Source organism: Melospiza georgiana, chromosome 20, assembly GCF_028018845.1.
Source record: "Melospiza georgiana isolate bMelGeo1 chromosome 20, bMelGeo1.pri, whole genome shotgun sequence".
NCBI lineage: Eukaryota > Metazoa > Chordata > Aves > Passeriformes > Passerellidae > Melospiza > Melospiza georgiana.
In genome coordinates, this window is record NC_080449.1 from 11,059,283 (window position 1) to 11,079,006 (window position 19,724).

The window sequence follows — 19,724 nt, forward strand, 5'->3', positions numbered from 1 at the left end:
CCTTCAGGCAGCAGGACAAGGCACAGGCCAGCACAGGCCAGTGGCTGAGCAGGGATTGTCCCAGCCCTCCCCACCCTTTCCCAGGGATGGACTGTGGCATCAGTCTTGCCCTTTCTCATTCTCTTTAAAGATAACATTTTCTATGCAGCCATTGTCAGAGTTCACTGGGAACAAACACACCCAGCCCTGCTTCCCTTTGAGAGCAGCTCTGGGAGCCACTGGCAGATTCCTCTGGGAAAGGCCCAGGGTGAAGGCTGAGCACAAATCCCAGCACTCCAAGGAGCTCTCTCTCCTCAGGTCCCACCCTCAGCACAGAGGGCCAGAGCAAGTAACACACAGCAGGGAGGTTTATCTAGATACAGGTACTTTATTTACAAATATTTAGATTAATAGCATTGTTACATCAAATGAGGAGTACAGCAGTCCAAACAGATCCTTTCTGTGACAGAAACAATGAGACCTACTGTAACTTACTCTGGGAGTACAGGTATTGCACCTCAACAAGCTGTAGTCATTACAACACTGACTTCACATCAGCAGCAGGTCGTGGTCCCTGGGCAAACCCTGGTGCAGCCTTGGGTTAAGCAGGATGCAGGAGCTGGAGATCTTGAACATACCCATCTACTGAGGAACAGGAGTTAAAAAAGGACTAACCAGACAAACAAAGGGACAGCACACGAGTTACCCAAATCCTATTGTCTGCACATTCCAGTTTTGGCTTTTATTTAACATTGACTGTACAATACTCTGGTACCACTGGTTACTTACAAGTCTGAACATCGTAGAGTTTTAGTGTCTAGAGAGGGATTTTCAGACTACTTTGTATTTGAAACGCTGCAGTAAGCCTGAAGTGGGACACAGGATTGTGGTTAAGCACCTACCCCCTTCCATTTTAAAACCTTGTGATATTTTCCAAGTGAAGCTGCACAAGGAGCCACAGTAAAACCCCACATGAGTGCAGCAACACCCCCCCAGGCAGGGTCACCACGTGACACCCCCTCACACAGGCCAGGCTGTGGCACCCCAGGAAGGATGTACTTGAAAGCTTGAAGCAAAACCCTTAAAAAAACCCCTCACACAGCACTGTTAAAAAATACAAGAGTAGTTAAAAATCCCTAGAGAGCACACGTTGTTCCAAACGTCCAGTTCAGCCTCTGCCCAGTCCCAAAGTCACAGGTACAAAAGCGGGAGGTGTGCGAGAGCCCGGCCACGGCTGAAGCCTGAGAATGCCAAAGAGAAGCAGGCAGAGCACTGCTGAGTGCACAGGGGAGCATTGCACAGTGCACAACGAGAGCCACACCCCACTAGTGTTAGTGTCTGTGTCCCCAGCACCGTGGGGACCCTGCAAGTGACACCCAGCAGCTGCAGCCCCAGCTGGGCTGTGCTGCCACGGGGGCGCAGAGAGCTCAGACTGTACAAACGGGGGGTTCTTACACACTGCTCTAATGCCAGGCATCATTTTCTTCATTAAAATCATATACACAGGATGTATTTAACTGTTAGCTCAGTTCCTTCAAATTTTATACATATTTACGTTCTGTTAACAAAGGTAAAGGATAAAAGTGGCAAAAGAATGACGTAAAGCTATTGAGCACAAGAATGAACAGATCGCTTCCCTGCGCCACCCCGATCCCAGCACATCCCACAGGGAATTCTTCCAACAAAAGCACATCATTACAGAGCCCCTCGCTACCATCAGAAGTCATTTCACAGCAAAAACTTATCCTTTACTACTGACAGCTCGAACAGTTAGAGGTGGGGAAGAAAGGCCAAAGAACCATAAAATAAACCATACAAGACAAAGCCCTGCAAAAGTGTAAAATCAGGAGTCCAGCATCAGTGCTCAGTTTAAATTATGTATCGGTGACACTATCACAAGGACAATCAAGGAAAAAAAAAACTTCTAGATTTACCATGCAGGAGAGGTTTTATTACTCTACTTGCCTTTGATAACCTGATTACATCTAAAGTTGTTTAGCAGTTTAGTACTGTGTTAAACTTGTCTCAGAGTTTTAATTAAACCCGGTAAGATGTACAGAAGATGGGGAAGCGGTCAAAAGCACCACTCCCTAGAGCCAGAGGTGAGGGGTCAGAGGAGCCACGGAGGGGTCACTAGCAGCCACAGCCTTCTCTCTGGGGCTGGGGTTCGCTCGTTAGCCGCCCGCCCTGCGGGGCTGACGGTTTGTGCTGCACGCCCGACTCGGCCGCGTTCAGGTCCAGGCTCCCGTCTTGGATGTTCTGGTAGATTTTCTTGGCAGCCTCCAGGAACGCGTCCTCCACGTTCTCTCCACTGCAAGAGAGCAGCAGGAGTTACTGAGCTGCAGTGCTGCTGCCAGAGGGAGCTGGGCAGGCGCTGTGCCCTCCTCCTCAGCCCAACAGCCCGGCCCTGCACGGGGCAACCCCTACCAGGAGCAGCAGGAATAGGGAATTTGTGCAAAAGAACTGAGGAACAAGGCATCGAGCCACGGGCACAGGACACGTCTGACAGGCTTAAAGCCAAGGGAGCCACTATGGATCAGAACCTCTCCTTGTTAAAAAGTTCTGTTCTGACAGGTGCCAGTGGGAGCCACATTTCCTGGTGGCCCTGGGGATCCCCAGTGACACAGCCAGCCCCAAGCATGGCACAGCAATTCTTCAGTTACTGGAGGGGCTGGTCACTGCCTACAGACCAAAGCTGCAGCTCTGAACAGCCAGGGGAAGGAACCCTTTACACACTGAACACATTGCATTCTCAAATAAGGCCTGAAATCCAAATCAGTTCATTTGAATTCAACCAGTCTTTGCCTGAAATGCAGCCAGAGCTCTCAGTTCCAAGTTACTTTCAAGTCACAACAAACAGACCAATCTGAACATTACTGCAGCCAAAAGTCACTTACGTTTTTGCACTTGCTTCAAGGAACAATAAACCTGTTCAGAGACAGAGGTTTAACAGTCAGTGCACAACACACCTCAGAGAGCCCGAAGTCAAGACACACCACAGCCTTCCCATTACATGCAGGGCACTATTTTAGCTTTTGTGACTATGTTAAGGATCAACACAAGCTGACTTCTAGAACTACACAGAGTTATCAAACTGCCTGAGGCACAGCAAGAGTTTGTACACACAATTCCATCACTCTGGAAGTGTAAGCTTGCAGCTACCCATGCTGAGGATTCACTTTAACATCACTATCTTGTAGGAAAGTACCAGCTCAAGAGAAAAAACACACACCATTTTCTTCAGCAAATTGTTTGGCTTCTTCATATGTAACATCCCTCTGTGCTTCCAGGTCTGCTTTGTTTCCTATGAGGATTATCACCTGGGTCAGGAGAGAAAAAGTTAGTTTGGGAAAAAGCTTAGGAGCCTTTTCACTGCCACCTTCATTATTAAAGAGAATTTCTAAAATCCCAAAGGGAAATAGGCAGAGCAGATTATCTGCAGAAGCCTTCAGGAGAACTCTGCTCCAGCACTCCCACTGTGGGAAAGCAGGAACAGCATCTCCAGCTGTCCCTTTCCAAGACTTGAGGGTGTTCTCATGAGATGAGGGCCTAAAAAGCTGCTCTTTACTCATGAGAGCCATTTCTTGTATTTGTTTAATCACCAGACAGAATCTTTAGAGTTTTCTCATCAGTTTGGTGCTGAAGTATTTTAGAGGCATTCAGGAACAGGCTGAAGAACAACAGCTCTGTGCTATGGGCAGAGAGACCCAGAAGGATCTTCCTCCACAAAACCTGGTCCAGCTTTTGCTGGAGATCCAATCTGCATTCCAGCCTAAGGACAGCATTCACCTCATTACTGACACAAAGCAAGGAGGAGTAACACAATCAAGGCTGGTCCACATTTCATCCCAATTTTGTCTCCAACTGCTTCAACCAGACCCTGAAAGGTGAGTGGCACAGAAGACTTTAGAGGAAGCCCTTTTGCTGCAGTAGGGAAGTGAATCACTCCACGCTGCAAGTGGGGACAGGAGCAGTGCAGAAAACACAGGCAGCTCTTGCAGAGACCACTGCAGTGCTTGGTCAGAGCCTCCCACCACTTCCTCAGGGAGAAGCAACCTTGCTTTTAAGCTAAATCAAGTCCAACTTACAGTATTTGGATTGGTGAGGTTCCTTGCATCTGTCAGCCAGCTGCTTAAGTGATTATATGTACTTCTTCTGCAAAGAATCCAGAGAGGACACTTTTAGCCTTTTATAAAATATTTAAGTGCCAACAGCACAGTCAGCATCCAAACACAGCAGCATCCATCATCCCTGCTCTTCTCCCCACCTCAAGACAGACAAAGCAGCAGCAGTGTGGACTCAGACCACAAATTCAAGTCAACTTTAAACCCTTGGAGCAGCTCTTACACTGCCAGTGCAAAGCCAGACCAGTTCCCACTGCTAACCAAGCTCTGCACACACACAAGGCTGGTGCTGCTTTTAACAGAACATGTTAAATGTTTCCAGTCAGATACTCTTAGAGAACACAGTGCAGCAGGACAGCACTTCAGTAACAAACTGCACAAGGTCATGTTTTACATGATTTACACAAACAGGAAACACATCTACATATGCAGGAAAAAACAAAGAGGTGCCTGAAGAATATCAAGAACAGCCCCAGAGGAAGATGAAAGAGGTGTGAAAGCAAAAGTATTTCATGTTGCATCTGATGCATTATTGTTTGAGCAGCATCTTCAGCTGCCAGCTCCAGAGAAGGCAGGGCAGGGTGGCTACTGTGCAGGGCCAGGCTGTGGGGAGGAGGCTCAGCTCACACACCACGGGCAGCTCTGCACGTTCACTGCAGCCCTGCTGGGCCCCTGAGGACAGCCCTGCAGGTCAGCAGCACTGCCCGTGCCTCCACAGCAGCAGCATCCCCTCCTGAACAGCAGATTCAGGGGGCAGAGCCAGGTCTTTAAAACACTTCAGCACCCAGGCAGTCCCAGCCTGACATGCAGACCCCTCAGGCTCAGCAGCAGGGAGATTTCCCAAGAAAAGCCACTCACATCACTCCCTGTGCCTCATCTGCAGCCCTTTAACCACTGGGGTGTCTAGGCAAGGTGTGGCAGGGAGGATGCAGTAGGGAACATCCAGACACACACACAGCCTCTGAGCCAAGGGACAGACAGACAGACAGAACCTACAGGGCTGTGCACCCCAAGCTCTGCTGCCCTTACCTGGTGATGTCGTAGACCATGAGAGCTCCTGCTGCTCCTCTGTAGTAGCTTCGTGTGACAGCCCTGAATCTCTCTTGTCCTGCTGTATCCCAAATCTGTAGTTTAATTTTTTGGCCACTAACTTCAATTATTCTTGTGCCAAATTCAACACCAATTGTGTGGGGACAGTCTGCCATAACTGTCATGAAAAATAAGAGCAAAAATCAGATTTTCCTAGGACAAGGAAATATGACTATCACAAGTTTTCAGTTATCTTTACTAGATTTCCATCTCTAAAAAAGCATTTTTACAGCTACAGTTCCCAAACTGCATCACTTTAACAGAAACAAAATGCTCCATTTCCTGAGCTGCTGTTAGTTTTAAGAACAGTTATAAAATTCCTTGCCTTCTCTGCTGCTCTTTGGCCATACATATCAGAAGGTACCAAGTCAGCTGACTCCCAGTCTATCCTTGCAGAAGGTTAACTATTTTAATGCAGTAGGAAAAGATCATTTTTAGGGAATCACCAAGAAAGATACAGTTTAAAAAGTGTCACATTTTCAAATACAAACACCCAAGCTGGTTCAGACAGGGCAGTAGCATGACTGTCCAAGAAAATGCCAGTTTCATAAGCAGCTGCAAACACACCAGATCAAATCCAAAACGGCAACTTTCTAGTTATGATAAATTCATGTTAATAAGCTCATCTCTGAGGAAGATCAAGAAAATACAGACAGGATAAGGAGCTATTCAGGCTACCTAGAGTCAGGGGCAGTGTCACAGCAGAGGTGTTTGGCACATCAGTTTGGTTGTACTGCTTTGGCTTGGTGCTGACAGAATTTCTCCTCATGGACAGTCTGACCATGTGCAAAATGGCTTTTAAATAACTGGCTGATAGTGCATTTTCATTAAAACAACACTTAGAAGTTCCTGTTTCTAGTGGAAAACAAATATTTAAACTGCAGCTCCTACCCCCTTGTTAGCTCATCTCAAGCAGCTCATGGTGATGCCTGCACTGAGAAATAGCTCCAGAGTTACTCACTGAGTGAGGTAACAGCTGCTGCCAAGCCCAGAGCACCACAGCAGCAGGAACTGAACCTGATTCTTCATTAGTGATGACAAAACATGAGGAAATGTTTCAGCTGAGACAGACTGCAGCAAGCCCTCAACACCATCACCCAGGGCAGGCCAAGTGTCCTGCAGGGCTGCTTAAGGCTGCAAACCAGAACTCTAAGGAAAATTATTTCTCTTTTTTCCTTTTGAGCTCCTTAACAGCACTAAATACTCAACTGCTTGTGATCAAGCTACACCAATATTGAAAGCAAACAAAGCTCAGACACTAAATATTTCTTTGTCCATATCAAAATCCACAGAAAGCTGTAAAATCAGATCCAGTCCTCCCACTCCTCACAGGCAGGATTGGCTGGAGCATTTTGCCATAATTACATCAATATTTGTTTCTGTATCTGCTGAAGTCAATGAAATGTGACCCAGTACAAGCCAAACTCACAGAGAGTAAGAGAGAGACCAAAGTGAGCTCATGCATGATGGAAACAGGCAGGGAAAAGGGATGAAAATGCCAGTTAGAATAAATATCATGAACTGAAATACTCACACTTCTTTTCTGTGAATTGATGAAGCAAACAGGACTTTCCTACACCCATGTCCCCTGTTACAGAAAGAATAGTTAAATCATTGTTGCAACAAGCACGTTTTCTTCCTCCCACATAACAAATGGTACAGAGACATTCATTTCTCAGGTCAGATGGGCAGTATTCTATCCCTGGCTGTAGCCTTGAATTTATCAACTTGCCACTGAAGCTCTGGCCGCAGATACAGCTCACAAGCAGGAGCAGATCACTCATGAAACAGTTAATTTGTATTACTGATTTAATAATTGTATTTCACAAGGTTATAAAAAGTACGGCTGAAGAAACTGAAATGTAAAATATACTTGGTGTTTGCTGCTGTCTTACTGTGGTAAGAACATCAAAATACTGACAACCATCCAGAACACCTCAAGAAATTGCTTTATTTCCACTGATGCTCTTGCACAACGCCAAGAGTGAGACACAGCAAGAGCTTTTAAGAACCAACTCTTCCAGAGGCTGAGGCTGTCAAGCAGCCTGACTTAAACCTGCAGATCATTTACACCTACACAAGGTCATTAACAATTAAACAATTAACAGTAAGACCAGTTCTTCCAGGACAGCAATAAATGCAATCCCTTAGAGTCCCTGACTAAGCAGCCAAGGGAGCTGCAGCTAACAGCAACATTTAAACACAAAAATACAGCCTGACAGAGGTTTATGAGCCTCATGCAATGGTTTCCAATCAGCACTTGTGCCTTCAACATAAATTCTAAAACCTCTGAGATTAATGATGCAAAATGCTCCAGTAAGTGCTGAAGCTGTAGAGAAGTTTGGTGACCTGTGGGACTGAGGTGGGACAAGCACAGACTGAAAGCACAGCCCCAGGCTCCTCATGTACCCAACAACATCCACAGGTGTGAGCCCACTGCTACTTACCAATAATGATGTACTTAAAGATGTAGGAATAGTTGTAAGGTGCAGTTGCCATTGTGGCACTAAAATAAAAAAGAGAACATGTCAGAACTGATACTTGTTCTCTCAAGGCAACCCAAATAACCCAGTTTAGTTCATATAAACAAAAACCCCTTCCTGTTCCTCTCTCCCCCAGCCGCCCTTTCATTCACAGTTCAGACCTGTGCAGCTCCCCAGTGCCACTGAATTCATGGCACAGCCAGCAAAGCTCCCACACTGCTTGCTCTGAGCCCCTGTCAGCAAGGCCTCCAAGCAGAAACACAGATTATCAATTTTGTCCAGAAGGATTTAAAGCTGTTGAAAAGCTCAGTCCTTGCTCTGCAGTCACTGCCAGGCCAGCACCGACCCACCAAGGAGCTGAGGGATCAACCCAAAATAAAATCTGACTCCAGCCAAAACCTGGAGAGATTTAACAAAACCAGCAAGTTGGAACTATTACCTCACACTTTTGAGACTTGCAACAGAACAAAGGAATCAGAGCAGTTTGCAGAACAGCTAAGATTTAAAAGATTACTGTAGTAGCCTTAACTGGGCCTGGGGGGCTGCCTGTCCATGTCAGAAAAGTTCTGTAAACCACAAATCAGATGTTCAGGAAGTTGGTTAACATCTCTGTGGCTTTGTCAGCTCAGCAGTGCTACAGCCAGGCTGCTGAGCAGTTTCTCTTTTTTAAAAGGCAGTCAAGATACTTGTAACATTCCAGAATTTTCCTAAATGTCGAGGGAATCAGAACTGGCTTTGGCTGTTTAAATCTGCAAGGAGTGAAAGCTGACTTGCTAACTCGCACATCAGTTAGCCAGGATTACACATCTGTAAGGGCCAGATGTTGCCAGGTAACATTAGAGATAGGAAATGCCTGCTTTGGTCCCAGGCTTTAAGTTAAACTGGATCCACTGCTCAGTTGAGCAAGTGGAAAATTTCTAGCAGGAATCCAGCACTTCCCTTGCTGCTCCTGCAGGGCAGATAGCCAGCCATTACAAACACATGGTGCTCCTTGCAAGGAACACTGCTGGAGCCTAGAAAGATTTTCATTAGGTCATGTGTCATTCACATGACAAATGAAACCAATACTGGAAAGAACTACAGAGGAAAGCTTCCAGGCCTGGGACCTTCTCAAAAGCAAAGCACTGTTCCCTGCACCACAATTAATCCCCCTCAGTGAGCTGCAGTGGTAGGAAAGATGCACAAATCTCATTCCCAGCTCAGAGCCAGCAGCCTCTGCTTCCCAGCCCTGAGATTTGAGGCAAACATGCTTATCTAGACCTGGGAGGGGAACACTCCCAGAGCAGCTCAGAGGGTTTGCAGAGTGCCAGGCTGTGCACCTTGTGTCCCCTCCACGCCTGGCTCAGGACATGGAAACACTCCTGGGTCCTTCTGTCCCAGCAGAACACAAAGCACCTCTGCTAAATCCAACAGAGACACACACTGTTCACTGAACCAAGTTCATTCCAAGATAGGAAATAAACTGACAAATTTGGACACTAATTCAGCAAGCAAGCCAGCAGCTTTATTGCTTTATTTCCTGGAAGGTTCCAGAATTACAGTACCAGCTCCAACATGTGAATGGTTATTTTCAACAGCAGTAAATAAAGACAAGTCACTGCTCCATATTGAGTTCCACAGGAATGTGTCACTGTGGAAACATCCAGTCCTTCAAGTTTCCTGAACATCTTCACACATTATGTTCTTTTTCTTCCCCAGCACAGTAAACTGGGCACACAAAGCACAAGTTCCTGCAGGACCCTTCCCCTGGCACCTCCTGTCTGGGCAGGGCAGGAGCACCACGCTCACAGCTCAGCTCCAGGGCCAAACTGGGGCTCCTTGAGGTAACTGAAGTACAAAAGAAAGCTTGGACAAGCTGATTTGTACATGCAAGTACTTCAGGAGGAGAGCAGGAACTGCCCTGTTTCCCACAAAACCAGCTGGCTGTTACAGTCCTGAGACACCAAGAGCACCACTGTGCACCAAAGGTTCCTGTGCATCCTGAGCATGGCAATATCCAGTGCCTGATGCTGTTAACAACCCCACCCAAACCAGCAGCACCCAGAGCTCCAAGCCAGGGCACCAAGCACCTGAGTGGCCATGAAATCTGCAGCAGCCTGCGTGCCCTCTCCTCTTCCCAAGAGCAGGAGGCCAAGGAGTGCCAAGCACTGCAAACACAGGGAAGTTTCATGTTTCTGAGCACATGACTTCAGGATATCACTGTGTGGTAAACAGTGCTGAACTGCTCTGCTGTTCCAACCAGCAGGGAAATGCACCCTGCAATCCAAGTCTGGAAAGTGAGGAGGAATTTTTTTTAAAGCATGGACAAACTGGGAACTCTGTGCAGTCTCTGTCACAACCTGAAGTGAGCCTCACCTAGATCTGCACTGCTAAATGTACAGCTCTGTTGGTCAGGCTGCTTCTGCTTGCTGAGATATGATCATTTTCAGTATGCCCTCTAAGGAATAAAGTCTTTACTATGCTATTTCAATATAAAAAAATTACTGGTATATACATTTATTCCAGGGGTCACATTACAGAAAAGATTCTGAAATACTCCAAACCATTAGTAAAGGTCAGGAATATTTTCTGGAGAACAGATGATTCCTTTAAATAAAAATTCAAGTAAAAAACCCAAGCAATACTAAAACACAAAGTTTTAAACACTCAAATTCCAATAAGGATTAGCAGGAATTCAAACTGTACTCAGATCTTGGAATAGAAGTGATATTCCACAAGGACTCTATGCTGAAGGAGAAAACAAAAACTGCAACCAACTGAACACAGAAACCCTGCTGAGAATTCAGCCTTGGAAAAGTGACCACCTCAGCATTTACTGCAGGCGAAAGGAGGAAGTCCAGACAAGAGCAGGGCACAGGAGGGGTCAGAGAATTCTGAACTATCAGCTCCATGTCAGTGCAAGGGGCTGGTGCCTTGAGAGGAATCACCCATCTGCAGGAACTGGAGTTCTGCCTCCACCCTCTCTGCTCCAGACACGTGAATCTCAGTAATTCCAACGGGGGGATGGGGCTTGCTTTCCTCCTGGGAGAGCAGGAACTGCAGGGCTGAGAAAGCTGCACATAAACACCCAGAGCTCAGCCTCGGCCATGCTGGCACTGTGACACCAAAGCTAACCAGCCATGAGTTTACAGTTAACAGAAAGCAGAAGTTCAGTCTGGGAGCTCCCAGGCCAGGCTGCCAGCTCAGTGCTGGCTCCCCTCTCCAGGTAAGGCTGCCCTGGGGCCCAGAGCTTCAGTGCAGGATGGCCATGGGCCAGAGGATCTCACCAAGCACAGATTTATGCTCATTTCAAAGCCTATACAATTCATCTCTGTTTTACATTCAATTCTGCAGTGAGCAGTGTCACCAAATCCATTTCCCATATATCAAACTTCTTCTTACTTACAGGCTTTTTAAAAATAACATTACAGATGACCTTAATGAGACACCAGTACATCTACATCTCCTCCTCTAATCAACAAGCAGCACACAGGTATTTGGAAATCTCACCAAAGCCTTATTTCAAGTATCAGCTACATCTGTACTTCCTGAGATAAGATTGTTCTGGGCACACTGCAGTAACATTCTTTATCACAGTAACATAAGTGTAAATACCAGATTCATAGCAGCCTTTGTGAGACCTGTGCAGTTCCTTCCAGCTCAAGGACACAGCTTTAACTCTTCACTGGGCATCATTTGCATGGAGAAATTTAATATCTTTATGCTCAACAAGAGGAGGTGTGTTATGAAAGGAGCCCAGAACCTGCATGCAGAGGTTTATTAGACATTGCTGTGGTTCCCAGCATCAGCTGATGGATGGTCCATGTGCAGGGATGAGAGATGGGGAAAAAAACCACCACCTTCAAACTCAGCAGTGCCCAGCTGTGTAACTGTTCCCTGCGAAGCACAGCTCTGCAGCCAGGGAAGCACTGGGCAGTTAAGGTATTCTGTGGTCCATCTGGGCAGCCAGGTGTGCTGTGCACCATTCTTCAGGGATGTGCAGCAGGAAAAGCTCTCACAGTTGGAGCTGCAGATTACTTGGATGTTAATTAACAGACAACAGTGAGATTGATAAGGAAGGGGGAGGAGCTGCAGAGGGGTGGCATTGTTTCATTTCATAATTGCACTTTTCCCCTGATAAGGACTTTTGTCAAGCACAGAACAATGTGCTTCAACTGGTCCCTCAGAAAGTCTGAGTGCTTCAGTGATGGTCACCTGTCAGAGCACAGCACCCTGAAGGTAACAACAGTTCTGTTATCAATTAAAAATGTTATCAAGCACTGAACTCCCACAGGTCTGCTGGCCACAGCAAGCTGTGAGGTCTGCTACAATTAAATTCCACTGTGGTTCTCTGGCTTTCACACACCAAGGACATTCAGGTCTTCCTGAGCCACATCAACATCTCAGCCCTCTTTAGGATGATGCTCTGCAGCCACCCTGCTCTGCATATTTATTCATTTTTGCAGGCTTGGCTTTACAAAGCCCTGCTGAGCCTGGTCCCTGAGGAGTCTGAGCCTGCTGCAGCCTTCACACCTGTGTGACACCATCACTTGTTGCTGGCCAGCTCCTTACTCATCCTCAGCTCCTCCAGAGTCACCCTCCCCTGCTTCCCCCTCTGGATTTCACCAAAGGATTCGATGAGCACAAGGCAGGAAATCTGGCTGAGGTGATCTCTGCTCAGCAGCAGCCTCTGGGAGCTGCTGCCCAGGATCACTTTGCATTTCCTCACTGTTCCCACCTCTGGTTGCTCCTTCCCTGGCAGCACGGGGGGCCTGCAGGCTCTGGGGCTCAGAGTGCAGCCCTGCAGAGCCCTTTCCAGGCTGTTCCTGAAGAAATGCATTTGGAATGTTCCCTAATCATGTCAAACACCCTAACCCAGCCTGAGGCCTAGCAGCTTCTTCTAAAGGCCTTCACTTCGCCTTCCTCCAGGAGAACTTCATTTTTCTTTTTAAATCAAAGCTCCATAACAAACTACCTTCACTTTCTGACTTTCCTCACAGCTCTCCAGTCACACCCACCTTGTCCTGGCTGTCCTTCTACTGGTTTCACATCCTGCCTCATTAAAGTTACTCCATTTTGCTTCCTAAACTTCCTGCATTTATTTGTGCACACCTCAATTTTCCCCAGCCACACCCCAGCAGCAGAGCTGAACTAATCACTGCCTGCCTGTCCTCACCAGCTGCAGCACCTCCTGCCATGTCCCTGCCCTCAGCCACCCTGGATCCACTTGGATCTGCTCTCTTCTCCTGCTCTCCTCTTCCTACACAGCACTCCAACCTGCTGTGTGTCTGCTCACAGCAGGAGAGCCAAGGTCCAGAGATATCAGCCAAGTGTGGGACAGAATATCCAAAACCAGAAGAGTTTTCTGTCATTCCAACAAATCAGAACTCTGGAGTCCCCACCTAGGGAAACACAAGTCACAGACGTTTTAGGTAAACATTAACCAAGCTCTGCCTCCTGTTTCAGGAAGATTCAGCAAAATGAGAATCAATCTAACCAGGTTCCATTAGATACCCAGGAGTGAGCAGGTAATTTTCAAGTATTATTTACATTTTACATCCCAGCGCCCCCAGTAGAACAGGTTTGTTTCCAAACTGCTGTCCTTCATAAGAACTCCTCTTTTTTTTTTTTTTTTTTTTTTGTTACTCAGAAAATGGAAAAGAGGAACTTCTTCCTTCCAGTCAGACTTATGACATTTTCCAATCCCTACAGGAAGCTAGCAAATTCCTTTATAAACCAGATTAAATTGTGACATTTAGTAATTAAATTCCCCAAGGTTTTTTCTTCCCATTAGCAAGTACTGCCCAAGCACAAGGGCCCCTCAGTCCAAACCATGACAGGAACCAATCCAGGCAATCCATTCCACAGGATAACATCTGTAAAAGATGTGGTGACTTGGGGTTTGATATGGTTTAGGATACAGCCAGCCTGAGTGAATACTGTTCACTAAGGGGCTCTGAAAAACCTCCCAACACAGATTTACCCCATCTCAAAGCAGAAACCACAGTGAGTAACCTCCAGAAGCACTGGCAGGGCCACTCCAATGCAGACACCCCCCTCTGCCTGGCTTTCGTGCAAGGATAATTCAGCACAGCTCCAATTCAACACAAAGCTACCAAGAGATGTTGTAGATACTTCGTGTGCTGCAAACAGGCAATAAACAATTAGGAGAAATATAATAATTTCACTCTGTTTAGCCTAAATAAGCTTTGACAAAAAACCCAGTCTACAATACTTTCGCTGCTTTCTCAAATAGGAAGTGGCTTTTCCCTCAACCCTCAAAGTTATTTTTCTGTCAAAGTTCATGACGGCACAGGTCAATATAACAAAAGCAGAGATAACGCTGCACATCAGCCACATATACCCTATAACATACACATACACACCCTACGTGCAACTGCAACAGCTCGTAAGGGGGAGATACAGAAACACACACACAGAAATATCGCCTGGGCCGGCTGCTGGCGCTGCCGCCCGTGCAGTGCCGAGGAGCAGAGGGAGGCGGCGGTGACACCGAGAGCGGCCTAGGCCTGCCCGCAGCCTCCCCCCGCCGGCCCGGCCGCCCCTTCCCCTCCCCGCCGGCCCCGGGGCCCGCCCGCAGCGCCCTGGGGGCCGCACGGCGCCCTGCGGGCCCGCCGGGCCGCGGCTCGGGGCGGCACCGGGCCGGAGCGCGCCCGCCCGGGACCCGCCCCGCTCCGCCCGGCCCGGCGGAGCCCCGGCGCGGGGCCTGGCGCTGCAGGCCGGGCCGGGCGGGCGGGCGGCGCCGGCGGCCCGCCGTACCTGTGCTCGGGGCTCAGGGAGCTGTGCAGCGCGGCTGTGCGGGCGGTGCCCGGTGCCCCGCGGGCTGTGTGGCTCGGCTCGGTCCGGGCTCGCTCCGCTGCCTCAGACGCGGCTCCGCTGCGCCCCCATCACCCCCGCAGCCAAGATGGCGGCGCCCCTCGCACGGGGTTTCCCCTCCCACTCTCGACGGGCGCCGGGGCCGCACAAAGAGTGGGCGCGAGGGCGCCGCGGCGCAGCCAATCACGGCGGGCGCTGCCCGGCGAGGCCCCGCCCACCCCGCCGGCGCGAGGGGCGGGGCAGGGCGGGGCCGGGCGGGCGGGAGCGCGCGCGCGCAGTGGGGCCGGGGCGGGGCCGGGCGGGGCCGGGCGGGAGCGCGCGCGCCCTCAGGCGGAGGAGCCGCGGCGGCGCCTCAGGGCGGAGCGGGCTCGGGCGCCGCGGAAAATCCCGGATTTCCGCGCTGTTCTCCCGGAAAATCCCGGATTTCCGCTCTGTTCTACCGGAAAATGGCACGGAAGCCAACAGTGATCCGCCCGGAAGCCCCGTCTCGCCGGGACATGGTGCGAACCGGAGCAGCCCGGCACGGCGCAGGTACGGGGCTGTAGCGGCGTCCGGCACCTCTGAGGGGCTCCAGAGCCCCCCGTGTGTCCCGTGAAATGCTCGAAGGTGTTCATTTGGGCTTTGAATATTTTATATCGGCTTTTTAAACACTTGTGGCATGCGATCCTAAAGACCTACCCCCACAACGTACTGCCCAAAACTCAGCTCACGGGATTCAAAAAATAAATCGGTGGTTCAGGAGATGTAAAAGTGTATCAGTAAATTCCCCCAATAAGGATTTTATTTCAGTCCCACACATTATGGAAAACATCAGAGTCTGCTGTGTGTCAGTGTCCAAGATTCAAACTGCAGCTTCGCCATTGCCATAACATTTCTGTGGAAGTATTTTCCAGAATGGGCATTTTCCATCTCCATTACTGTGACATTACTAATTCCCTTCCCTTAGTTGAGCAACACCCAGGGAATCCTCTGCTTTCCATGAATCAGCCACCCCCTAATTATTACTCAACTTCTACCAGGGGGAAGCAGATAACACTCCCTGTTACCTGGGCAGAAACCTCAGAGAGTGAAAAGCGCTGGTGAAAAACAATTAGAATTATTTCCCCTTGATCTACACACTAAGTAAATAAATCTCTGAGTGACAAAAAGCAAAGATTCAAAAATTCAATTCAATAGAAATTTCTATTTTTCAATAGAAAAATAAAAAGTCTGCTGGCAATGTAGTACAGATGTAGGACTCCCGTCAGTTACTGTCAGGGTTCTAACTTTAAAACAGACAACACTACAACAGAATCCTTTTCAAGTTTTGCAAAACCTTATATGGAGTGACTTTTACTAGGAAAATAGGTCAAAACAAGCCAGTGAGAATGATTTCCACGAGAGGGAGTCTTTAAACGGAAAATGACCTGACTGTTGTGACACAGTTGCAGTCTGGTTTACTGACTTGAAAAAAATTCACTTCCCTGCTACTGCCCCAAATATTATTCTATTAACACAGACGCTGTAATGAGAGGTTTTAAAATTCAGAATTGCTCAAATATCACACATGAAAATACATGGAGGATTTCTCTATGTGTGGTTCAGTGTTGGCCGAGTCAGGCAGGGTGAGGTTCCCTGTTCCACAAGATGGAACTGGCGACAGGGAATTATTGCAGTCATCCATGGCAGTGGCTGATTGGAGCTGCAGCTCCTTTTCCAGGGGGATTGCAGGCAGCCCTGTCCCCCAGGCAGGCACAGGCTCCCCCAGGGTTTGCTCACCCCCTGCAGCTCTCCAGTCACACTCACAGGCTGCCACTTCCCCTGCAGAGCCCATGGAGACACCTCAGGATTGCTCAGCAACTCGGAAAAATCACTGTGGTGGCTCAGCTCACTTCAATCTGGAGTCTGGCTCGTGGGGAATTTTAATTGTGAACAGAAATGAGAAGCAGTTTTGGGATAAAATGTTTCTTACCTGCAGCAAAATTAAAAGCCATTACCCAAATGCGAGTAAGATTCAGCTTTTTAACTGAAATTCCCAAATATATTTAATGTAAAACTGCCGCCCTTTCTGAGGTGATGTAAAAGGCCATACAGATTTGCTTCAAAGCTCCTGCTTTTGAATCATTTTATATGCTCTGCTCAAATATTCCTTCAAAGTTTAAAGTTAACAGAAGCCATGAGTGAGAAGGATGGAGCAACAGCATCTGCATTTCTTTGGTTCTTTATTCTTGTGAGTGCTTGAAAGCCTGCAGCAGTTTTCCAACAACAGTTATTGAGAAAAGGCTGACTTCAGCCCATTCATTGTGAACATCTGGACAGAACCTAACAACAGTAATTAAAACCCACTAAATTGGTAACAATCCCAAATTGCCAGGGATGGGATCCTCCTCTGTGGCCCCACCCTTCCCTGTGGATTTCTGCTGGGTCAGTCCCCTCTTGAAGAGCCTTTTCCACGTGTCTCTTTCTGAGGCCTCTGTCAAGAGGGAGCAGCATCCAAATGTTCTGCTCACGTGAGCCTTGCTCTTGGGTTTATTTCTGTACCACAAACCCCAGGAAAAGTAAAGGCTGAGTTAATGCAGTTGATAGAAGGTTTGAGGATTTTCTTCTTTGAAAATAAATTACACAGAGTGATCTGTAGGATCTGCTTCCTTCTTTAGAATGCATCCTTGTAAGAAAATAAACCTAAATATGATTAAATTACACACCAGCATTCATGAAGAGCATGGATTGAATGGAACTTTTTATCTGCAACACTGTTTTCCCTGAGGACAGCAGCAAGCAGGACAGACTGTCAGAATTTAAACTGTCAGGCCACGAACAGACAGTAAAAAGTAGCTAAAGTCAGGTTTGTCTGTCTGTCCTTTCCCCCTGAACCCCAACTTCATCTCCTGGCTTTGCTCAAGTTTGTCTAGACAGAGACAGAAGGGAGAACAGGGATTTTTCAGGAACCACTTTGAAATACACTTCTGTGGGAGTTGGTCACGTAACTCTGGATTGGTCACAGATGACTAACTGGTCTTTACTTGTATTTTATTTTTGAGTTGCCCAGTTCTCCTTTCATCTCTTACCATTTCAGTTTTGTGGTGTCTGTAGAAATGTTCCTGTGGTCAAGGTTTTTTTTTAGTTCCTTCTTTATCTTTTCTAGTTCCTTCATCTCATGTAAAATAGGCAGCCCAAGCCCACTGGCAGTTCTACAAACCTCAAAGCTTCAAATTAAACTGATTAATGATAGAAGAACATTTGGGCCCATGGTGATTCTGGTGTCAGTAAATGCAGCTCAGCTGGATTCTCTCTGTCAATATTTTGTGGGAATTATGGAATGGAAGTGTTCCCCTTTCCACAGGAACTTCAACATTAATATTGAGGAATATTTCCAAATACACACAGCAGTGAGCCCACCTGATGGGTCAGTGCTCACCATGACTCCTTTTGTCCTGACTGAAGATAAATCTGAGCTTTGCTGACTTCATTTGACTTATTTTGGAGTTCACCTTTCACCTTCTGATGCCTTGAGCATAATCCCCAAGCATTCATACTTCATTGTGCCCTTAGCAATAGCTTATATTTTAGCACAAAACCAAACTGCAGAAATGTCTGCAAAATAGCAGCATCTGCTTTTCAGAGGCATGCAAGTGCTGTGGTTTCCTGGCTGACATGACAACATGCCCAGAGAGCAGATCCTGACAGTGCTGTGAGTCAATCATCTTGCACAAGGCAGGACTGATCCACACAGAGCTGATTCTGGGTAGAAAGCAACCTCTGGAGCTGACAGCACCAACCTCCAGGGGTTTGTGCCCCTTCTCAAGGGTTTCCTTGCTGAAGGACTCTGCAGTGCCACAGCTCAAGGCTCCCTGGAAATCCTCCTGCCCTCCTCATCACTCACAGCAGTTTCTGACATCAGGAGACTCTCTTGGTTCTGCTCTGAGCCTCTGGTTCCACATCTCACTCTCTGCACTGAGAGGTTGCTTCTTGGAAAGAAGCTCCCTCAAATGGTTCAGCGTGCCAAGGCCCCTCAACAGCACAAGCATAGCTGCATTTCCAGCTGAATAGTGGAAAAGGGGACCTAAAATTTCCATGGAAACAATTTACAGTTTAACGGTAATTAAACTAATTGAACACAGTGTTTCTAAAAGGCAAAGTCATTTTGCATTAATTGTATTTGATGGACAGGTGAAGAATTTTTGGTTTAGCTGTGTAATGATGTTACAAATGCATGATAAGATGTGAACATGATGCAGAACATCAGGTAGATGAGTTATGGGAGCAGAATGTGTCTGATTGTGCAGTGTCAGTGCCTCTTTGTGAAGGATATTCAGGTTTGCTCCTGCCTTGGTTATGCACAGTTCTCCCAGACTTCAGAATCAAAATGGCAGATGGTTCTTAGCCCACCTAAAATATCCTGGTTAATAATGTTCTCATACACAAAAGCATAACAAAAAACTTCTTCAGTTACAGCCATGACAGAGGAGAATTACCCACCACTGGCTTTATCAATAACCATGTCTTTGTTCCACACAATTCCAGCAGCAAGGGGAGGCATTGTTGGTGGCATAGAAACCTTTTTTGTGAGACCCACTGCAGGGTGGCACTGTCTCGGTACAGTGCTCCTCTCAAGAGCACAAGGCAGTTCTCTGATTACATGATGGAGAGAGCAAAGGAAAACAGCAGCTGTCTGTGGCCTGCCTGCCTTAGATTTACCACAACTCACTGGGAGTGCCGAGGAAAACTCCATAAGAAATGCAAGAAGTTAGAAATTTCTGTTGTTTGTGAGTGCCCTTGGAGATGCCTGACTGGCTCTCAGATGTGTTATTACATACAATGTTTCACAGAAAATGGAAAATGCTCCCTGGTAAATTGCTCTGAAGGATCGTGTTCTTTCTCCAACTTCAAACACAACCACCACAGGAGGGATGAGTGAGCTCTGTGTGACATTCCCAAGCACATGAGCCATGAGGTCCATGCCTTCATGTGTGCTCCTAACAGTGTTCAAGTAATTTATTGTTACACCAAACTTCTTAGGAGCTTAAAGGGCTTATCTAGCCAACAATTACAGCTTGTCACCTGTGTCATCCCAGTTTGTTCCCCAGATCTCTGCTCACACAGTGCCCAGGGGTGGCAAGGGAGATGGTCTGAGGGACACTGTAGCTGGTGAGCATCAGAACTTGGTGTGGCTCAGGGCCAAGAGGACATCTGTACACACTGGTCTGTGACATCTGGACACACTGATCTGTGCATCCACACACAGGGCCTGGAG

At 47.6% G+C, this 19,724-nt stretch overlaps 1 protein-coding gene across 1 annotated transcript; it reads right to left on the reverse strand.

Moving 5' to 3' along the window:
* Positions 1 to 347: 347 nt before the first annotated feature.
* On the reverse strand, positions 348 to 14,608 carry RAB14 (RAB14, member RAS oncogene family). Its single transcript, XM_058038062.1, has 8 exons — positions 14,435 to 14,608; positions 7,640 to 7,698; positions 6,727 to 6,780; positions 5,133 to 5,310; positions 4,068 to 4,134; positions 3,212 to 3,299; positions 2,877 to 2,907; positions 348 to 2,290 (listed from the first exon to the last, which is right to left on the reverse strand). Exons 2-8 carry the CDS (start codon positions 7,689 to 7,691, stop codon positions 2,113 to 2,115), a joined length of 648 nt encoding a protein of 215 aa, XP_057894045.1. The 5' UTR covers positions 7,692 to 7,698; positions 14,435 to 14,608; the 3' UTR covers positions 348 to 2,112.
* Positions 14,609 to 19,724: the final 5,116 nt, after the last annotated feature.

What these genes read in the sequence shown, in the direction of transcription:
- RAB14 (XM_058038062.1), bottom strand. Translation starts at nt 7,691, where the DNA reads ATGGCAACTGCACCTTACAACTATTCCTACATCTTTAAGTACATCATT. An exon ending in CTTTAAGTACATCATTATTG is followed by an intron (nt 6,781 to 7,639) that starts GTAAGTAGCAGT and finishes TTTCTGTAACAG; the next exon opens with GGGACATGGGTGTAGGAAAG. An exon ending in TCAATTCACAGAAAAGAAGT is followed by an intron (nt 5,311 to 6,726) that starts GTGAGTATTTCA and finishes TTTTCATGACAG; the next exon opens with TTATGGCAGACTGTCCCCAC.